The following is a 22025-nucleotide window of genomic DNA, read 5'->3' on the forward strand; positions in this document are numbered from 1 at the left end:
GTGATTTCCTAGGTGCCTAAAAGTTAGACCTTGTGACGGTTTTCATGAATCTAGCCACAGTATTCATTCAGTACATGATCACTTTTTTCAGCTTTGTTACTGATATTTTTTTTTCTAGGCTAAAAATGTTGTATAATCAATTGTATAAATCATGGTTGTATAAATAGGAGGCATTAAATATAGTTAATCGTGAATTCTAGATTATTTAAAATAATTAGTTATACACCACTAGCTACAATATGCCACGTGAGAGGCTGTATGAAACAGTGTGACTGAAGTCAGCCATTAATAAAACAAGATTTATTTTTCCAGCATTGGAGTGCAGGTCAGCTCTGGGTTACTGTAAGAAATACATTATAGCAAATCAGACACAATGCATACCACTCACCTGAAACCTCTGTAGCAATCATTTGAAAACTGGGGTTAAAGGAAAATAAAGCACTCAGCATCCCTCAGTAAATAAACATCCTAAAAGCTCAGAGGGATTCAGGTCAAAATGACTGCTGGAGTCTTTGAGTCTTGCTGTGAAAAATGGGCACATGCTACTTAGCACATACACTGAGCTGGCCAATGGCTTTAACTTAGTACAGATTGATGGAATAAAATGATAGCTTCTTTCTTTCACGCTGTACAATGGCAGTAGTTAAAAACCATCAACAGCAACAAACGTCATCTCATTCCAGATTTATGTTGTGCCAGTGCTTGCGCTTAATGCTATTTTTCATTTTTGCTTTGTGACATTTCTGTAGTTAAACTGAAAGTTATTAGAACACTGCACACAGATCTCAACAATACTACCTGAAGGGTAGGATGGGCACTTAGTGAGGCTTTTATAAATGCAAAGAAATTGTATAGAAAAAGTTTGTAAAATTGGTTGTGTCTGCCTAACATTATATTATAAGCCAAGGCTCAGAATTTCCATTAGTTAGCTTCCCTTTTGCATCTCTTTATATATCACTTTTGGTGTCACATTTTTATATAAATAGAGCTTCAGAAATTTAGATTAGTGTACCAGTTTTTGAACAATGCTTGATCAGTGGGGCACCAAAGTCAAGTTTTTTTAATAAGGTGTGGGTAGGAGGAAGCATGATTGGTGGGATGAAGAGGAAAGGAGAGAGTAGACAAGCAACACGGAGGGAAGGGAGACAGAACACAAGAGAATCAAGAAGGAAAAGGAGGGATCAGGAAAGAGACGACAGTTAATAAGGGGAGAACATAAAACAGGAAAGAGGTGGGTCTGTAAGGAATGCACGTGTGTGTGTCTGTGTATATTTATCAATCTGCAGTGAAAGGAGAAGACTGAGGAAAGATTGAAATAAGGAGAGAGAATAAAAAGAGGGCAAATGGAATTAGAGAGAAAGAAGGTAAAAAGAAAGTGAATCCCATGAGATACAAACATTTTATGTTAGCAATACTTAAACAAGTCATTTTGGAGGGCTCTATCTCAGGAACTGCTTGATCAAATGACCTCAACGGGACACCACAAACACTACCTTGCCTCCTGAAGGGACATAACAGTTTTCAAGCTGTTCAGATTTAGAGAGAATTCAAAATTCTTTATTAAACAGGAACAATGTTGCAACCTTAACTAGGGAACTACTAGTGGTTACTCCATCTGTAATACATCTTCTAGAGCTGGTAAATTATTCAACAAATATTGCCATTATGGATTGAAGAATGTAATACATCTTCTAGAGCTGGTAAATTATTCAACAAATATTGCCATTATGGATTGAAGAATGTATGGAACAAGAAGTATTTGATCAGCTATTGAGGTGGTTGAAAACTGAAGGGGAAAAAAGGGTTATTCATCAAATGATTTGACTAACAACAACAAAATATTCATCCATCTCTACCTTCCACTTCCATTTCCTGGTAAGTCTCTGGAAAATGTTCCAGCATTACTAAGTTGTAAGTAAATCTGTAAAGATAGAGTGTTGTTGCATGGGACTTGGGTTAGTTTGTTGTTGGCTACTGGATGTGTATCTCCATAACTGTAGGTTAGCCTGGCATCCAGTTTTTTTAAAAAATTGCATGTCCCAGTGGCAAATAAATGTCAACCAATCATACACACACAGACTTCAAGTCCTACAAGTCCAGTTGAGAATGGAGCATGTGTTATGGTTCATCATACAGCAGGACAAGGTGATGCAGTCTGTCACAAGCCTCGGAAGTGACTTAAGTTAACATGGGTCTCATGTATTGTGTAGAATGGATTAGAGAAGAGTCTTTATGCAAATAACTCTGTGCTATGTGAAGACTGTAATATAGTTCCTTTAATCATATTTCATTTGATAGAGCTTTACTGCTTATACTTTAATACACAACTTGCAATTTGCAATACCTAAGAGTTCCTCTATCACATTGGGTTTAGAGTTCTGGGTAGCCTCAGCATTCGCTCAAAGTAAAAGCTGTATTAAATGGCCTTTATTCAGTGCTTAATTTGTAATTAAAGAGGTGCTGGGGCTCAAGCTGGGCGGCTGGAGAGTGGTGGCTGCTGGCGGTGGCGCTGCCTTCAGCATCTTCCCCCAACACCACTGCCAGCAGCAATCCAGAAGTAAGGGTGGGATGGTATGTGTATTGCCACCCTTACCCCTGTGCTGCTGCTGTCGGTGGCACTGTGGTCAGAGCTGGGCCGGAGAGCAGCGGCTCCTGGCCGATATCCCAGGGATGACGGGGCTCAGCCCCCGGCAAGCCTTGGCACAATTAACCACTGCCTATAATGTTTTTTTCTTTCTTTTGTGGTTTTCAGCAACGTAGCTGACTTAAGTAATGTAACAAAATCAAGAAAGAAAGCCCAGTAGAGATAATCAAAATGACAGGCTCAGATAGCTTATCTTCTATTTTCAGCTTTAATTTTTTTTTTTTTACACGAACAGCTCCCTGCATGATTCTAATTTGATTTCTTTTATTTAATGGATAAATTGGTTGTCTTCCCCTGATAGCAAGTGAAAGCATTTTCTGGTAGTTCAATCACTGTCCTTTTGGTCTTATTCATTGGGAGGAGAAATCCTTGCCTTTTTCAGCTGAGAAACTCATAAACTTTAAGGTCGGAAGGGACCGTCGTGATCATCTAGTGTGACCTACACATTGCAGGCCACAGCACCTCACGCACCCAATCCTGAAATAGACGCCTAACCTCTGGCTGAGTTACTGAAGTCCTCAAATCATGACTTAAAGACTTCAAGTTACAGAGACTCCACCATTTACACTAGTTTAAACCTGCAAGTGACCCATGCACCATGCTGCAGAGGAAGGTGAAAAACCTCCAGGCTCTCTGCCAATTAGATTCAGGGGACAATTCCTTTCTGACTCCAAATAGAGGGATCAGTTAGACCCTGAGCATGTGGGCGAGACTCACCAGGCAGATACCTGGAAAGAATTCTCTGTAGTAACTCAGAACCCACTGCTCCCTTTGGAAGGCTGATAGTTAGAAACCTTTGCCTAATTTTGAGCTAAACTTACCGATGGCCAGTTTATATCCATTTGTTCTTGTGTCCATGTTGGCGCTTCACCTAAATAACTCCTCTCCCTCTCAGATATTTATTCCTCTGATGTATTTATAGACAGCAATCATATGTCCCTCAGCCTTCATTTGGTTAGGCTAAACAAACCAAGTTCTTTGAGTCTCCTCTCATAAGATAGTTTTCCATTACTCAGATCATCCTAGCAGCCCTTCTCTGCACCTGTTCCAGCATGAATTCATTTTTCTTAAACATCGGGGACCAGAATTGCACACAGCATTCCAGATGAGTTCTCACCAGTGTCTTTTATAATGATACTAACACTTCCCAATCTCTACTAGAAATGCCTTGCCTGATGCATCCTAGGACTGCATTAGCCTTTTTTCACGGCTGCATCACAGTGACAACTCATAGTCATTCTGTGGTCAGCCAATCACATAGATCTGTCTTTCCCTGGTGATGGTGTGATTCTCCGGCCTTTCTCCTGTCTTTCTGGCTGCGAGTCTTCTTTTCTTTTATTCTCCCTTGCACTCTTCTGCAAGTCATCTTGTATTCTCCTAGTGCTCTGAACTCTGGCTATCTTCATTGTCTCTTCCCCTCTTCTTACAGGGCTAGCCACTCTTCCTCCTTGCCTCCCTCCTTCAGTTACAGTGGATGTGCCCCTTCTTCATTTCCAACTCAGCAAACCTGTTCCTGAGCTCTTTTTCTTCACTAGCCCGTCTTTTCCTCTGCCTGGTTCTTGTAGTCGCATGCTTCTACTGACCACTTTCCTCACCCAGCAGTCTCTTCTCCGAGTTCTTCAGTCTAGTTTGCATCTGCAAGTCTTGACTTTTCCCTTCAGCCTCCTCTTGCCTTTGCTCCATCACCTGCTCGAACCCCCTTTGAAACTCAACCATAGTTTCCACATGCATCACCAAGCCCCAGATTGTCTCTTCCATCTGCTCTATCCAGTGGCACTTCAAGCTCCTTTCACATCCACTCTAGGATCATGGACATTCTGCAGCTTCCACATCTGGGCATCTTCAATGTCTCTTCCATGATTTGGGTCACTACCACTGCTTTCTCTGTACCTGTCATAGACTTCCCACCTAAATTCCTGTCAAAGAAAACCACCAAAGACTCAAACAAATACCAAAACAAAACCAGAACAGCCCCCACCCTCCTTGCAAACTCCCACTCAAACTCTCCTGTTGACAGCTCTGTTTGCTGCTCCTGGTTCTTATTATAGGCCAAATTCTGAGACCCATACTTACATTGAGTACCACCTTAATGGGACTTTTTGTGGAATAAGGTGCTAAAGAAAGTGAGTAAAGGTATCAGAATCTAGCTCTTTCAACACTACGGATGAAATCCTGGCTCCATTAAAGTAAATGGGAATTTTGTCATTGACTTCAGTGGGGTCAGAATTTCAATTTCTGTATTATGATAGCATAAGGGCCTGATCCAGCAAACAATATATATGTGGCATGCTGGGTCCCTAACAGGCTGGCTCTGTAACAGACTAATGTGTTCAGAAGAAATATTGTCTGTCTCACAGAACGAAAAGAAATCTCCCCAAAACCATCTCTTAATGTAAATGAGCTCTCCATGTTCCATTTGGGATTGCATGAACCAAAGGGGTACCTACCATTTTAAAGGATGGTATAATCCCAATGGGCCCAACAGGGGAGAGAGAGAGGCCCTCACCATCTTTAAATACCTTACCTACTACAGCTAGTCAGAAAACATTTTTGGTGAACATTTTCATGGAATATTTTCTGGTTTTCATCAACATTTTGATTTTTCTGATAATCTTTAACACAAGTTAGTGTGTCTGTGGGAGAATCTACATATGCCATTTCCATCCATCCCAACTGGAAAGAAGTGCAGGACACTGTGTTAAAGTGATGGAGCTTACGTGCACCCAAATAAGAGAACTGCAGCTGCTTCTACAATAGAAAAAAAGAGTGGGTTTTTTGCTTTCTTTAGCGCTCGTGCTATCACCAGTGCTATATAGACTGTGAGGGCTGTTTTCAACACCGTTATGATAGGGTGTCCTGCATTCCTTTCCAGTGTTGGGATTACGAGGGGACTACATAGCGGGATGCATGATGTCTCAGATTAACACATACAAATATCTATCCGTCTATCTGACAGACGGGGTTTGCTGACATGGTGATAAAAACCCACGCTTGGTCTGCTCTGTGCTTTATACTGCGGCTGAAGAATGCTCACAAAGTTTCCTAGTGTACACATACCTTACATGGAAGAGAACTCTTTGAGCCGATGGGTCTTTTTCTCCTCTGGTTGAGTTTTGGGATGGAGCTGACAGCTCAGGTTCTTTTTTATTTTTAAATGTTTCCCCTTTGATGACTGTCATATATGGCAGTTAGGTTGGGCGGAGTCTGTCGCTCTGCTTCTGGACAGTGGCCAGTTATGTGTGGCTGTGGAATGCCGAAAGCCTTTGTCCTGCAAAGGGCTCTGCTGTAGTCAGCTCCTGTGCTCATAAAGAGGCCCACCAACTCCAGTAGGACACGTAGGGGGTATAAGGGTCCATGTACAGCTGGGTGAAATGGTTTTTACCATTTTGCATCAAAAAATGGAGTTTCAATGACTGACATTTTTTTCATGGAAAAATTTCACTCTGGAAACTTTTTATCAACATTTTTGACAGACAAAAATTGGAAAATGTCACCCTTTTGCTATCTTTCACTTAGAAATTATAGGGAAAACTCCACTTTTTCCCTTTTAAAAATTTCCCGTGGAAGTAAAGGAGGAGAAAATAACCAAGTAAAAGATAGAGAGAGGGTTTTTCTCCTACTTTCTTTTTACTAACATGCCCCCTTTTCGCCAGTGGGGAAAGGGGGGGGGGGGAATTTTAACATACAAGATAGAGTGGGATTTAGCTCTACAAAACAACATGAAAGATATCAAAATGAATTATTCAAAATAAAAAAATCATGACAATCATTGAATGAAATGAAAAATGGTTAATTTCTTTGCAAATTTTTCATGAAACATGCTTACCTTTTCCCCCCCAGTTTGTTTTTTGGTTTGCTAGCAGATTTCTTTGCAGACCTAGGGCCTTTACCAGTAGTGTTCAGCGGGAAGAATAATTCCAAAGAAAGAAACTCTTTGGAATAAGGAAGAATCTCTTAGCAACCTAGTCTGAAAAGTCCAGTTTGAATGTTCTAACAGTGTTCTTTATGGATTTGAGGGTAAACAATAACCAGAGAGAGGAAGAGAGAGGTGGAAATCCCCTTTTGATAGCAGTTGAAGACTGGGAGTTGTGATCTCAACCTTTGGAAAGTTATGCCAGGAAACTTTTGGTGGACGTTTGTGGTGTCGGACTGTAATAGTCTTCCGTACAGATATGACCTTAAAACAATAGAGGTTGCATAGATCTTACACTAAATACATTTGATAAATGGGAAAATAATTAGGCAGCTCAGAAAGTTGGCAATTTCTATGGGAAAGTTTACATTTGCTTTTGACAATTTTTATTTTTGCTGCTTATATTTGATGACTGATTTTATCCGAGGATACCCATATGGTAAATATAAAATCAAAATCGATCCTTTACTTTACATGATTGATGAGTAACATGAGGGGAAATGGTTAGAAGTTTTCTAACTCATGTTTTGCATTCCCACCTCATTCCCTTTTGGTTAGCCTAACTCAGTCTGCCCTCTATTATTGACAGGTACACACTGGTGGATATTTTGCGTGCCATACTTCTTTCTTTAGAAGCCATGATTGAAGACCCTGAACTTCAGGTGAATGGATTTGTTCTGATTATAGACTGGAGCAACTTCACCTTCAAGCAGGCCTCCAAACTCACACCAAGCATGCTGAGATTAGCCATAGAAGGCCTTCAGGTAAGGTTCCCTTTTCACTCCTTGTTCTATTTCCTTGGCTCCAGGTTGAAAATCTGCATATTGAAAACAAACAGAAGAGGCACATTTCTTTAAAATAGAGACATTTGCACCCTTTGAGGTAATCAGCCTGCATCATCATTTGGGACAGTGCTAATGTACTGTGGGCCTGCCTGAGCTCCCACAACAGGAGTTTTGTCATTGACTTCAATGGCAGTAGGATCATGCCTGAGTACTTGATCCTGCAAGGTGCAGGGCACTCTGTTTTCACATCTGAATCTCAATGGGACTGTACTCTGGGTTAAAGCTAAGCATGTGCTTAAGTATTTTCTGGAGACCCTATGTATTTCCTGTAGTTTACAGCTGCTATAGTTGCTGACAATTTTAGAGTGTTCTGCTTGGCCCTGAGATGTTGTGAAGGATGCTATAGAACTGCCAGTTGTCTTCTGTGGTCTTTAATGACTGTTAAAATGGAAAACTGTTATTTGTGAAAGAATTGTTCACTTGAATGCAAGCCGGAGGCTTTATGGAAAAATACCAACTCACTTTTTTTGACAAAGTGTTTTGCTTTTATAAGACCTTGTATTCCTTTTCTTTGATTTTCTGATTTTAATTATTTAAACATTTTTATTACTCATATAAAACAAAAAGAACAACATTATCTTTGCATTTTAATCATTTAGTGTCAATTGGTGTCAAGTTTTGATCTAACTCTTGAAATGCCTGAACCGATATTCAAGTCTACTATCACATAGGTGAGCTGTTACAGCTAAAAGACAGTGGTCCTGATTCTCCCCTCAGTTACTCTGGTGTAGCTCCATGGACTTGAATGGAATTACTCTGGATTTGCACCAGTGTAAGTGAGAGGACAATTAAGCCCCGTATGTGAAACCTTGGGCTAAAGAGCCTTCTATGTGTAAGCTGGGCTGCGATGGTAGAGACCAAAGGTGCAGGTTGGATTGTCATTCTTTGAACAGAAATCACATGAAGTGACCCTGTGTTATTACTAAGGCCATGGTGTGTGTTTTATTTGTGTGGGGTTTTCCCTCTGATTATTGAAAAGTTTGGACTTTACCATGTGATTTTTATTTTGCAATAGCAATCAGCATTTGAAATAGTCTGTTTTTTAAATTCTGTTGCCTCCTTTCAGACATTATTCTGAGGATAGCTGAGAAACTCTCTGCTACAGATAGCTGTATCTGAAAATATGATGGATGATGTAGCAAGCTATTGTGTTGTCCCCTAAAATTCCATATGATTTCTGTATGACAGGTTGTTTGTTACTGAGATGGGGTGAAATCCACTGGTGTGGTTTACCCATGGCCTGGGGAAGACCACCTAGACCTTCTAACAAAAAGCCCATTGTATAAGGTCTAGTATCCTGTCTTCAACAGTGGCCAGCATCAGGGCTTGATCCTGTGCCCATTGAAGTCAATGGCAAAGCTCCCATTGACTTCAGTGGGCACTATGACGTACCAGATGCCTCAGAGGAAGATTCAAGAAACCCCTCAACTCGCAGAGGCAGGATAATCTGCCCCTGTGGGGGTTTAACCCTAACCCTCTATAGTTAGAGAGTAGCCTAAACCCTGAAGCATGAGCTTTTATAATTCCTGTTACCATGAATCTTTTGAGCAACGTAAATGACCTGATCTCTTGTAGAGCACGGGGTCACTTTCTGGTACTTTGAGAGCTATAGACTGGAGCTGGAAGAGTGACCCTTGAGCTGACTAGCTGGGCTAACGAGGGCCAAGGACTGACCTTGCACAGTTGGTGAGCCATGGGCCAGACAAAGGACTTTTTCTGTCATGCTGCACCTGGTATTCTCATACTAGAGAAACTTAAATGACTCAAATTGAATTGCTTAGTGTTTTTCTTTAATGAACATGGCTTTATTTAGGCCTGGTCTATGCTACAGGTTAGGTCACCGAAAGCTTTCTTGCATTGACCTACTTTAGGAAATGTCTTAACTTAAATTTGGTCCCGCCAATGTAAGTGCCTCTCTACACCCAATTAGTAACACCACCTCCCTGAGCAGGATAGAGTTTCTGGCTTTCAGGAGCCATCCCACAATACCCCACACTGACAATACAGTCAATACAGGTGCTCCTGGTGAGGACACGCACCGTCAGCACAAGGAGCCAAGTGTGCACAACCCTAAGCAATGTGTTTATGCTAATGTAAGTTGATAGTGTGGACCTGGCCACACTCTCCCCGCTTAATTTTTGTGTCTATAATATAGAAATATGTGAAGTGCTCAAGGTTAGGAATTGCCGGAATTAAGATTGCCCATGCAACCTTACTTCAGTCCCCTTGTGCATATGCATTATGATACAGTCTTTAATTACATGATCACATACTTTTTTTGCACTGATGGATGGTGCTTTCTGAATGAGCAACTATTCAATATTCTGTTTTCTCCTTGTTATTCAGTGTGTGGTTCCATACCTTATTTACTGCACACTATTCAAACTCAGAGGTTTTACAGATCGGGAACAGAGGCAAAGAGAGATTAAGGTCAGAAGTTCCCATTAATTTTGGGTGCCCTATTTAACATGCCTATGACCTGATTTTTCAGACAACATATTATAGTGATTTATTTGTTCAAAGCACAGCAGCCATTGACTTCAGTTGAAGCTGAGCATTTCTGCAAATCGGACCCCGGGGTCTCAAGTCAGAGTCAGACACCCAGAAAATAAGGTTGCACAGACAACCTGAAATCTGGTATTTCATAACTTCTGAATGCTTGACTTTGCAACATTTGTAATGTTTTTAAACATTTTTTTGAGTGAAATTTCCTAGGTTATAACAAATAAAATGGAAACCCCTCCCCCCTCTGAAAGTCCATCACATAGCAATATGTGGACACCCTTAACGGTCATCAACAAGGTCATCAATTGGAACCTTTAGATCCATCACACATACCTCTCCCACTTGAGCTAATGGAGTAACTGATAGCAATAGTAGGTTGTCATCCTCCATGTGGACTAGCGCTAGAGGGGGTAGGGACCTTTTCCCAGTGGGTTTCACAGATATTTGCTGACAGCAGGAGAATGGTGAGATTCAGGAATCTTGGATCCCATTGCAGGGGAGTGTTCTCTAGGGGCCACAGAATCTTCTGCCTTTTCCCCTCCCTCCCCCTCCCGACTGATCTCTTCTGTTCTGTCTCCTCCTCTGTCCTTGTCCCAGTCATGTCTCTTCCCCACTCCTGGCTCCTTATCCCAGTCCCCTTCTCATCACCTAGTCAGTCCCAATCTCCACTTCTCAGATTTTCATCCCAGTCTCCTTGCCCAGGCATTCCAAATCCCCGCCCCCTCAGACCTCTAGCACCTTATCCCCAGTCTCCCCCACCCCTGGCACCACACTGATTTCAGTCTCCCCATCACCTACTGGCTCTCAGTTTTTCCCATTTCCCTCCCTGGCTCCCCCTCTCCTTACCCAGTCAGTCACAGCGCTCTGGCTCCCAGTCTCCCTTCCTGCTCCAAGACTTTGTCTCTTTGCCCAGCCACTCCCATTCTTCCCCCTCATCGCCCAGTCTTTGCCCTCACCCCACCTGCCAGCTTCCAGTCCCAGTCTCCACTGGCTCCTTGTCCTAATCTACTCCTGTCACCCACCCAAATCTGGCTCTTGTCCCCTCTGTGTTTAAATCAGGTGGCTTCCTTCTCCGTTCTGCCTGGCCCCAATAGGAGGGTCACTGAGAGCACAGGAGAGACAGGATCTCAGATCAGGTGTCCAGACCTAGGCACAGCCACAGTGATCCAGAGAAGAAATTGTAGGGAAAATCCTGGTCAGCCCCTCATTGAATACAAAATCTGTGGGTAATTTAGCTGGTAAAATCTGAGAAGTTTCTGTTGAGTATGTCTGAACTGCGATTTACCAAATGCTTCTAACTTGGCCAAATTTGGGTGGACTTTCACGGGGTGCTCCTTCTCTCAGCAGTGTGCATGCTCACCAGGAGTGCTTGCACTGATTTAACTGACTGTGTGGGGCATTGTGGGGCACTGACAGCCACAGACCTGCCGCCCAGACTCAGACTCTCCTCCCCATCTCCTCAATCTGTCACTGGGAAGCAGCCTGAGCTCAGGCTCTCCGTTTGCCCTACTCCAATCCCTCACCAGAAGGGCAGTTGCAGGGCTCTGGCTGTCAGCCCCAGGTGGCAACAGGTGATGTAAGCAACGCAGTGTCTACACAGACACTGCATCGACCTAACTACACCCACTTAAGCAGTATGCCTCTTGCAGAGGCGGAGTTACTCCGTCAATGTAGTAGCTGACTTACGTCGGGAAAAGCGACGTTTTAGTGTAGACGCTTACAGAGTTAGCTGTAAGATGCCTTACATTGCCCTAACTCAGTAATGCAGACCAGGCCTAAGGCCTTGTCAACACTAGAAAAATAAGTTGACTTAACATAGGTCGACTTCCAGCCAGCGCAATAATTACTGCAGTGGCTGATGTCCACACTACTCTCCTCGGGTCAGTGGTGTGCGTCCTCACCAGGAGCGCTTCCACCGACTGAAGAGGGGCAGTGTGGGGAGCTGAAAGCCTGATCTCTCAGCTCTCTGCTGGAAGCCCCACAAGCTCCTGGGCTCCCACTGGGCTGTCCCCCTCTCCCTATTCCTGGAAGGAGCCAGCCCCAGGCTTCTCCCCGTCTGTTCCCTGCAGGGAGCCGGGGTAAGCTGCCCTGTGCTTCCTTTGTCCCTGTTCTCCGTGGGAAGCTGCCTGGGGCTTCTCGCCCCTGGGGAGTGGGGTACAGTTGCCCCAGTTTATCATCCTGTCACCTGCTTGCTCCCCACCGGGAACCTTGTCAATTTCAAGGCTCAGCCCAGGGCTTCTCTCCTCCCAGTTCCACAGGGGGAAGCAGCCCTGGGCTTCTCTGTTCCCTGCTCTCCACAGGGAACTGGGCTAAGCCATGAAATTGACAAGGCTGCCCAGCTGGCAGCTAGGAGCAGGTGGAGAAGGGCCCAGGCTTCTCCCCTTCACAGCCAGGAGGGGGTGGAGGGGAGGTCAGTCTCTCAGCTGGGCTTTCTTGTGGCTGGAGCAGTGAAATTGAAAGAATGACAGCCCACAGCAGATGTAAAAGGGGAACACAGTGTCTACATTGACATTGTGTCGCCCTAACTAAGTCAATATGAGCCATATATGTCTGGTCAAAGTGGTCTTTTTTTGTTGAAAAAACAGGACAGTTTTGTCAGCGGGGGTGATTGCAGTGTGTACACCAGCACTGTTTTGTCAAAAAAAGCTGACTTTTGTCGACAAAACAGTCTAGTGTGGACCAGGCCTAAGTGTCACAGCTAAATATACGATCAAACAGTTTAGCATAAGTAGTTAGCATAAATTGTAAGGGACTATTTAAGGTGAAATGACCCCTGTAGTTAACACCGCTGTAGTCATAGGACAAAAAGGAGGGGTTAGTGGGCATTGTTGTAATAAGCCATAAATCCAGTGTCTTTATTAAGATCATGATTTTTGGTGTCTAGCAAAGTCATGAATTTAAGGTCCCATGCTTGTCTTTTGAAAGTGTTGTGTAGTTTTCCTTTGAGGACAAGGTCAGAGATCAGATATGGAGTGACTGATTTTTGAAAAGCGTGATAGGGTGTTTTTGTCTTATTATTTGCCTGTGTGAGTTTATTCGAGAGCGTAGTGATTGTCTTGTTTCATTGACATAGTTGTTGTTGACACATTTAGTGCACTGGATGAGGGACACCATATGCTGTGTAGGACCCATGAATCTTGAAAGATGTGTTGATCATTGTAGCAGTGGAGATATGTCTGTAGGATTTGCATCTGTTCTGGCAGGGTCTTGGCCAGTCTGATTTTAGGGGGAAAAATGGGAAAGAGTCCCTAGAATAGCATTTTGAGTAATCACCAGGGATGTGGGAGATCCAGATTCAAGTTCCTGTGCTTTCTGATTAAGGGACTTGAACCTGGGACATCTGCATCCAAAGTAAGTGGTCTAACCACTGAGCTATTGGTAATTCTGGGGACTTGCTTTCTTCCTGATCTGAGACACCTACCCACAGGTCCACTGAGAGCAATTCCCAGGCCCCAGGGCAGAACATTCCCATCCCACCTCTTCTGCCTGTGGCCCCGCCCCTGTTTCATCTCAAGTTCTGCCTCTGCTCCACCTCAGGCCCCGCCCTTACCCTTCTTGGCCTGCTTGCCACTGCGTCCTCCTACCACCTACCCCACACTTAGTCCCCCGTCTCTCTTCCACATTCCCCCTTCCCCCGGGCGGCGAGCAACAGCTGGAGGGGTTGTGGAGGCGGCTGCAACAAGCAGTGGTTGTGGGGGGGCAAGTGGGGGAGAAGAGGAGGGACGCAAGCTGTGAGTGATGGCAGGGAGGCCGAATGTGGGGGGGAAAGGAGCGACGCAGTGGGACCTGGGGTGGAGTGTGGGCAGGGCCGCGGGTGTAAGAAGCCCGGGCCCTTTTGAATTTCTGGGCCCTGGGCAATTGCCCCTTTTGTCCCCCCCCCATCAGCAAGCCTGCCTTCCCAACACGGTTTTGTTGAAACTGGCACATTCCCAAGAAAAACTCTGGCTTTGACAAATTGACATTTTCCAATTAAATTATTTTCATTTGAAAATTCCTGACCAGCTCTCAGCCTCAGCAATGGGTCTGCCATGTCCCTTGGGACCATTCCACAACTTAATACATCATAACTGTTTCCATTTTTTTCCCTGGTATTCACCGAAAATTTTTCTCTTCCATAACTTCATGCCATTACTCCAATTTATACTGCTCAGTATTCCACTACAAGTGATTGGACTCAATGCAGGAATTACTGGTGAATTTCTATGGCTATGTTATGCAGGAGGTTAGGATAGATGATCACAATGGTCCCTTTTGACACTATCCTTGAATCTGAGAACCACACTAAATGATTTTTTATCACCTGTGGTGTTTAACGTCTTTCAGATATTTCTCGGTTGTTATGAAGCCCATTCCCACCGCCGTTATCTGCAAGCTACATTCTGAGCTCTTGAAATCTTTTCTCATAAAGTGATGAGGCATCTGTACTTATTCCTTTCTGAAACTCAGTCTAGTTTATTAATCTTTCTAGTACCGTGACGCCCAGCATCCAATTGTGATCATATCAGTGGCATGTAGAGGTGGATACGCTTTTCTGTGGCATGCTGCCTTTGCATACATAATCCTGTAGTACCCTGCTTTATATTTACCCCCAAAATTACTACTATTTGTCATCACTCCTTGTTTATAGTCTCTTAGTAAGTATTCAGCTCACATGAGTGATCCTGTCTAAGCCAAATTTAAATTGGGCTATGAGCTACTACCATACAGCAAATACTGCATTGTCATTTAACTAATGTTTGCAAAGAGCACTTGGGATCCTCTGCTGGAAAGCATTATACAAGTGCGAGATTTTATTCTTTGTCTGGAGATAGTTTTGTATCTTTTGAAAAATATAGAGGATTCAATCAGTGCTGGGACTCAACTAATGAGGTGCCAGGCCTCAAGTAATTTTTTTACATTCATAACGGATACAGCAAGCCCAGTGGTGCCGGGGCGATGAACTGCCAAGGCTAAAGGTGCCGGAGCTCAGCCCTGACACAAATTAAGCACTGGATTCAATCCTCAGCTGCTGTAATTGATGTAGCCTCATTGAAGTCTTAGATTCTAAGACCAGAATGGATTGCTGTAATCGTGCATTCTACAGGAGATTATACTACAGGCCATAAAACTTCCCCAAAATATTTCCCACAGCATAGCTTTTAAAAAAACTTCCAACGTTGATTTTAAAAAATTGTCGGTGGTGGAGAATCCACCATGACCCTTGGTAAATTGTTCCAATAGTTAATTAACCTCACACTGGCAAAAATTGACACATTATTTCCAGTCTGAATTTGTCTCTCTGCAACTTCCAGACATTGGATCATGTAATAATTTTCTCTGCCAGATTGAAGAGCCCGTTGTTAAATATTTTTCCCCATGTGGATATTTAGACTTTAATCAAGTCACCGCTTAACCTTCTTTTTGCTAGACTCAATGAGCTCAAACTATTTAGCTTATCAATATAAGGCATGTTTTCCAGCCCTTTACAATTTCTCATTGCTGTTCTCTGAACCCTCTCCAATTTATCATCCTTCTGGAATTGTGGGCACCAGAACTGGATGCAGTATTCCAGCAGGAGTCTTCCAGTCAACTGAGTCATGGTGACCTCCAGCATCTGAGTATGATCTTTAAAAGAGAACTGCAAGCTTAGCAATTGCAGGATGTAGTGAAAAGTGCAGAGTCCCTATTGTGGGAAATACGGTCTCTTCCTTGTAAGTTCACACTTTGACTTCTGATGTAATACATCAGAGGAAGGCATGGAAACTAATTTCTCCTTTTTTCCTGCGGAGATCCAAATATTTAATTAACAGACAGCTGTGACTCAGTATGAATATTGTTGCTATGCGGGCTAGGAAAAATCCATTTAAATTTTTTTCTCATATCTCCCATAACTTAAAAAAGACCAGTGAGACTTTGCCCAGATTTCCCAAATTACGTTATTTCAGTCCCAAAGTTCAAAGTTTTGGAAAGCAAGGAGCATGTGAAAAGAGGCTGTCAATAATGGAGGTTGCTTTGCTTTGCAGTGTTAGCTATAGTTAGTGCTACCTGTGTGTGCATGTGTTTACACATATATAAATGAATCTGCACTTCAAGCCACCAAATGGTGCATGAGATACTTGATATTTGGAGATTGAATAGTAAGACTCCAAAAAGGCACCAATAAAAAAGAATGAGGATTAAATGGAGCAATGAAATGCCCTTCAGACACGTGCATGTGCCTTCTAGTGAAGTCAGTGAGATCTGTGTATGTAAATCCAAGGGTAGAATTTGAAATGTACTTCAGTTGATAAAATTGAAGGCATCTCCACCATCTAGAACTGAGAACAATAGGACATACCAGCATACCACTTCTGGCACTCCAGTGAAGAAAGGCAGCTAGACACTTCATTGTGGCTTATGTTGGACCTAGCTTTCCTGCTGTAGTGCCTTCACAGGTAAGGCTGAATTCTACTTCTAAAGCAGGGATTCCACCTCTTTGTTTTGGGGGAATAGCTCAGTATGCCTTCATCAAATTTATAACATCACCTGGATTGAATTTTCAAGTAAATAATTATTTTGCAAAGTTGAGCCTCTTGAAAACCAAATTGAGTCATTTGAGGCTCCTGAGGCAGACAGTTTGATGCTACTCTTTCAAATTTTCCACCTTGTTAAAATTCACTGAAAACTGTGCTATGCACTCCTGTCTTGAAACGGGGCTCTCTGAGCGTATGTCGTCACTGCAGTTGGGATTCTGCTTCCCAGCGTCTGTGGACTGACACATGCTAGCTCTAACTGAGCTAGTGTGCTAAAAATAGTAGCCTCGCTGGGGGATGCACAGGCAGTGTCCGGGGCAGCTGCTGAAGTACGTACCCAGGGGGTCTGGGTGGGTTTGTGCTCAGCCAGCTAGCTTAAGCTGCTGCCCGCAGAGACATAACAGTGCGTTTTAGCAGTTGGGGTGAACAAGAATATTTGCGCCCCGACCATTCTTTCTTCGTTATTTTTCCACCCCATTCAGAGGTGACGTGTAACTGTTGATAGTGCCGGGGGGCACAATTAACGATTGAGGGGGGGCATGTGGCGACCCCACAGAGGTGGTGAGGCTGGTAATGCATGGTGGGGCTTGGAGAGGGAGCGCCACCTCCACCCTCTTACTCACCTCAGCAGGCCACCCAGCCTGTCTGGGTTGGAATGAGTAGATACACGAAATAAAGACTCAGTCTTGTGAAGTCGTAAACTTACCTATACAGGGAATATGACTTAATCAACACATTGCATACCACCAAGCATATCCGTTACTCCAGTTTTATTCATACAAATACTTTTATTCATACAAATACTGTTCCACCAGTGCATCACACTTTGGCTTATAAAATGAATGACCCTGGGACCAGAGTCCTTTCAGAATCCTTACTGCACGTTTAAGCATTGTATGAAGCCAACTATGTACATCAACAGTATATTTCCATTAAAGAACAGAGACAAAGTTAAGTGATAGTGACTGATGGTGCATACTGGAACCGGGGGTGTAGTAGTACCCCCTGGCTTGAAGTGGTATCCATCAGATACAAATTTACAGTTTGGTTCAATGGCTGTCAGCACCCCCACGGGGCCGGGGTAAATTATCTTGCAATAAGGAACTGGATGAATCCCTTAATTGTTCACTTCCAGATTCTTTAATAATTGGGCTTTTTAAGAGATGCTGATTTTTTGTAAACAGTTTATTATTGATTTGGGGCATTAGCTGGACTCTATTGAGGCCTGCTTCCAACCTTGATTCTTTCTTAAAGCTTCTTGTTTGGGAATTTTGAACCATTGATTGAAAACTTCCACATTTGCATTAGAAAACCTGATGGCATCTTCATACCATTGCTATTAATATAATCCTCCCTATTACTCACAGCATGGGACGTCAGGCATTGGCTGCGAGTACAATTAATGAAAACGCTGAAGAGAAACTGACCAACCTATTTATAGCATATTAATTGATCAAGGTAACCATGGAAAGAGGAAACTTCAGAGAAAATCAATGGAGGATCAGATGAAGGTGACACTCAAGCCTTTAAAGAGACCAGTATGGAAAGCCAATTAAAATAGAATCCATTTGATGACACATGGGAACAGTTAAGGCCATGTGTGCTCTTACTGTAAGTGGTAGAAATGAAGCCAAAATAATTGGACTGTAACTCCCCTTCAGATACACCAATTTATTCTTTTTGATGAATCATGTTACCATTGTATGGTCTTGATGCTGCTTTTCCCTCCTAAATGTCCACAGTCACAGGCTTGACAACTTGTTGCTTTTGTGCAACAGACTCTGATATCCCAGAGGTGACAGCAGCACTGGATAACTGAATTGTGCAGTCTGTTGGCTCTGGCTATGTGGAACTGCAGTGATGACTGAGCAGTTCTGCCAAGGGCTGGGCACACTGCTCTGACTGTCATAGTTAATCAAATAAAGAAGATGTTCCTATTAACGCTTTCGTTTCTGTTTCCTTCAGCCAGGTACTTCTTACTATAGTAGTAAAAGCTTGTGTAACCTACCGGTACCCATTAGTAATGTCTGCTAGAGGTTGTATGAGAGTATTTCTGTATACACCTCTCCTCATAGTGCCTTCAGTAAATTGTTTGTGTGCCTGGCTAGAAAAGCTTAGCAGAATGTGCAGGAAATGTTTTTTGTGGTGGTGGGGTTTAAAATGTTACAAACAAATAATCTAATGGATAGACAACTGGGACTCAGAAGGCCTTGGTTTTACTCCTGACTCTGCTACTGGCCTGCTTGGTGACTTTGGCCAAGTCACTGTGCCTTTCTGCCTCAGTTTCTCCATCAGTAAAATGGGGATAATGATGCTAATCTGCTTTGTAAAGTGCTTTGGGACCTACTGATGAAAAGTGCTATATTAGGAGCTAAGTATTTTTTCTCTAGAGTTATTGGCTTGGTATGGGGCTGTTTGCCTCTGAATGTTTGTAACTGAGTACCTTATAGGATGATGGAGCCAGTAACTCCTAACTGCTGTAAGGTTATTGTAGTGATAAATAGCCTCGAAAAGTGAACACCCTGCTGCTTAAATGTATGTGTGTAGCCTAAAGAGGTGGGTTTTTGCTTTTATATTTGTACCCATAGCAAAGAGAATGCTATGTAGTCTAAAAAAGATGACTAGAGCAGTGAGTGGGGAAAAATAAAATGTTCATGCCTTATGCATAGCTGTCTGAGCTAGTAACTTGTCACTCTTTTGCCTTGACACCTAAATGTGACTGCAATGAAATGGGTAAAAACTCAAAGTTGATTCTATTCACTGCATTTTTGGGGATGAATTTATGTACTGTATCTTTTGAGAGACTTGCCATATGCTTGTTGTTTCAAAATGACACTCTCAGACATATTACTATCTATCAAGCAGACACATAAATAATTCTCTCCTGGGTTTTTTTTCAGTGTTGTTGAATGGGAGGGGAGTTAATCAACAGTATTTTCTAAGATCAGTTAATTCCTCTTGGCTAAATTGATATTAAAACGATCAAAAAACTGTATTAATGGCATTATACTTTTAGTCTGTCTAGGTTAACTAACTTTGTGCCTAGGTAGAATTGAGCAGCCCTTTAATTATTTTGATGAATAATATCGGAAATATTGTCAATTATCAATATCACTTCTGTTTCTCTGTAATTACATTGACAGTTGCCAATGATGAGTCTTCATCAGCCAGTCTCAATATTTCAACAAATCACAAAACAGGAAAGCCAATACAGGAATTACATTTTTTAATTAAAAATGAGATTTTTTTCCCAGCACACTGTACAGTTCAAAGAAGGAAAAGATGACAGGAATCTAAGAAGTCCCACTTGAGCATAACTGTTACCTGTACTCTTCTACCCCATTCAATCTACATGCTAGAATGATCTAAGCCCTCATGCAGAATATGTGGAAATGGGAACTAGTGAACAGCAGAGCACCATTTGGAGTGTGTGTGGGGTGGGGTAGATTTTACCCCCTAGCCGCTTGGTCCAGATTTGAGTGAGTGATTTTGTGCAGGGTTGCAGTGCCACTGAAGTTTGGCCCAGGCAAGAAGTCTTACAATGACCCTTTTGGGTCAGGACAACACAACATTAACTCCTCACAGAGAATCATTGAACTGTACATGGGTACATCTTGGCAGCTGCTGATCAGTATGGGACCAAGCACACCAGAAAGCAGTTCAGAGAGAAAATAAAGGGGCTCAGGATGAGGTATCAGGAGGCCAAGGATAAGAGTGCCAAATCCAGGGCTGCCCCTAACAACCTGTCTGTTATACAGTGAACTGGACCATGTTCTGAGCTGAGCACTGAGGTATGGCACCCCATTTTAGATGAGCTCATTTGTGGGGCCAGGACAGATGTACGGTGCAGAACTAAGATGTCTGTGGAACCTTTAGGAGCATCCCTTAGCACTCCTTGCACCTTTCCTCATGCAATCAGTGGCTTTCAAGAGCCTGTAGGGTCTGGAGGAGGAGAAGGCAGCACGTGGAGGAATCCCATAGTTGCTGCAGATCAGCTTCCCTTGCTGGCAATAAAGATCCAGCCCCTGTTGTCATGGGGCTGTAAGTGGAAGGTAGGACCACCAAGGGGGGAAAGAGGAGAGCTGTTCAATTACTTCATATTGTTTTCCAGCAGAAAAGAAAGCTATGGTTATACAGCCCAGGAACTTCAGCGATTAAGTGTAGTTGGGGCATAGAATTGTGTTCTAGGTTTTAGGACTGTGACAGATATAAAAGTTTGGAATGTTTTTGTTTGTTTGGTTGGTTTTTTTTAACCCCCCTCTAATGTCATAAAGAGCAGAAACCTTCCCATGTTTCCATCTTTTCCCCTACTAGGCTTTCCATTCCTGGAAGAGCTCCTGAAACCAGGGTCGTCGTCATCACCATCAAAAAATTAGTTTATTATTTTAACACTTCCAAATGTTATTTTCAACAAGTCATCTGCTGATACCATGTGGTGATTTGGGTCTCAGCCTCCCCTGAAACTTTAGGGGAAAATCCACAAAGGGGACGTAGTGTAACTTGTCTGGGGGTGGCTCAGTTTTAGGTGCTCAGCTTAAGACACATTAATGGGACCTGACTTTCAGAAGATGCAGAACATTTGCCCTCTGAAAACCAGGCCCCTTTTAAGATGTCCCAAGTTGGGCTATATAGCTAGTCCCTTTTGAATATCTTGGCTTTCATGTTCACATGTTACTGAAGAAAGTTTTTTTGTGATAAAGGAATTAAACTATAAAGATAAATGTGTTAAAATGCACAAGCATTGTGGGACCCTGGTGATGAAACAATGCAGGGAAGCATGCATTGTCTTTTCCAGGATGACTTCTCCCATGGTTAAATTAAAATTGAAGTCCCTGGGTTTATCATTTTGGCACACTTCCCCACAGCACCAAATTCATGCTCACACATTTAAAAAAAAACAAAACAACAAAACCTCATATGAACAAAAGACCCAATTATAGGATTGGGGTTTATAGTTTAGCTATCTGCTGTGAGATTATATTTCTGATCGGAATCTTTTCAACATTTTCTGATTCACTTAATACCATTTGACCATGTTAAGTCCTGGTGGGATGAGAGCAGTTGTTGCACCCAGTTCTTCTTTGCACCTGGCTGTGAGGAGTTTGAGTCAGTGATTGGGGGGTGACTGGATTAGAGTTCTGTTTGGTTCATTCTCAGTTTTGTAGCAAACTCCAGGTATGTTGGAACTAAAATATAAAGTGGGGGAAGCATTTAGTCACTTCCAAACTGTGACATTCTTTGGTGCTGTTTAGTGCACCAGGATGAGCTGATGAAGAAGGTTATCCTCTCATCACCCAAAATTTTGGTTTCCCATTTCATGAATTGGAATAACAAAAGATCTGACTGCCAAAAACCTGTAATACATGTTATCCAAGTTGCTGTCTAGCCTGGTTTCTTTGACTGTTTGTATTTATGGGGACAATCCTCATGTACATTCTCCAGATCCTAATCTGTTCCGGATTGAGGTACCTTGCATCTCAAACTTGTTTTCTGTAGCGCCTGGCTCCCAGTGAATCAAAATTAACACACACCCACCCACCCCCCTAAATGAATAATTTCAAAAGCTACATCAAATGTGAATAGAATGGTTCAGAGAAAAGAAGGGTTGGATTATCACCATTATGATG

At 42.8% G+C, this 22025-nt stretch overlaps 1 protein-coding gene across 1 annotated transcript in view; it reads left to right on the plus strand.

Annotated features, from left to right (window-relative positions):
- CLVS2 (clavesin 2) overlaps nucleotides 1–22025 on the plus strand; it is a 62711-nt gene that overhangs the window by 5653 nt on the left and 35033 nt on the right. Inside the window, exon 2 of the mRNA XM_067546682.1 lies at nucleotides 7147–7321. Coding sequence (XP_067402783.1) covers nucleotides 7147–7321 — 175 coding nt within the window. The remainder of the gene's footprint in view (nucleotides 1–7146; nucleotides 7322–22025) is intronic.

Source organism: Emydura macquarii, unplaced genomic scaffold (assembly GCF_026122565.2).
Source record: "Emydura macquarii macquarii isolate MOO-44397 ecotype Brisbane River unplaced genomic scaffold, CSIRO-AGI_Emac_v2 contig_1146, whole genome shotgun sequence".
NCBI lineage: Eukaryota > Metazoa > Chordata > Testudines > Chelidae > Emydura > Emydura macquarii.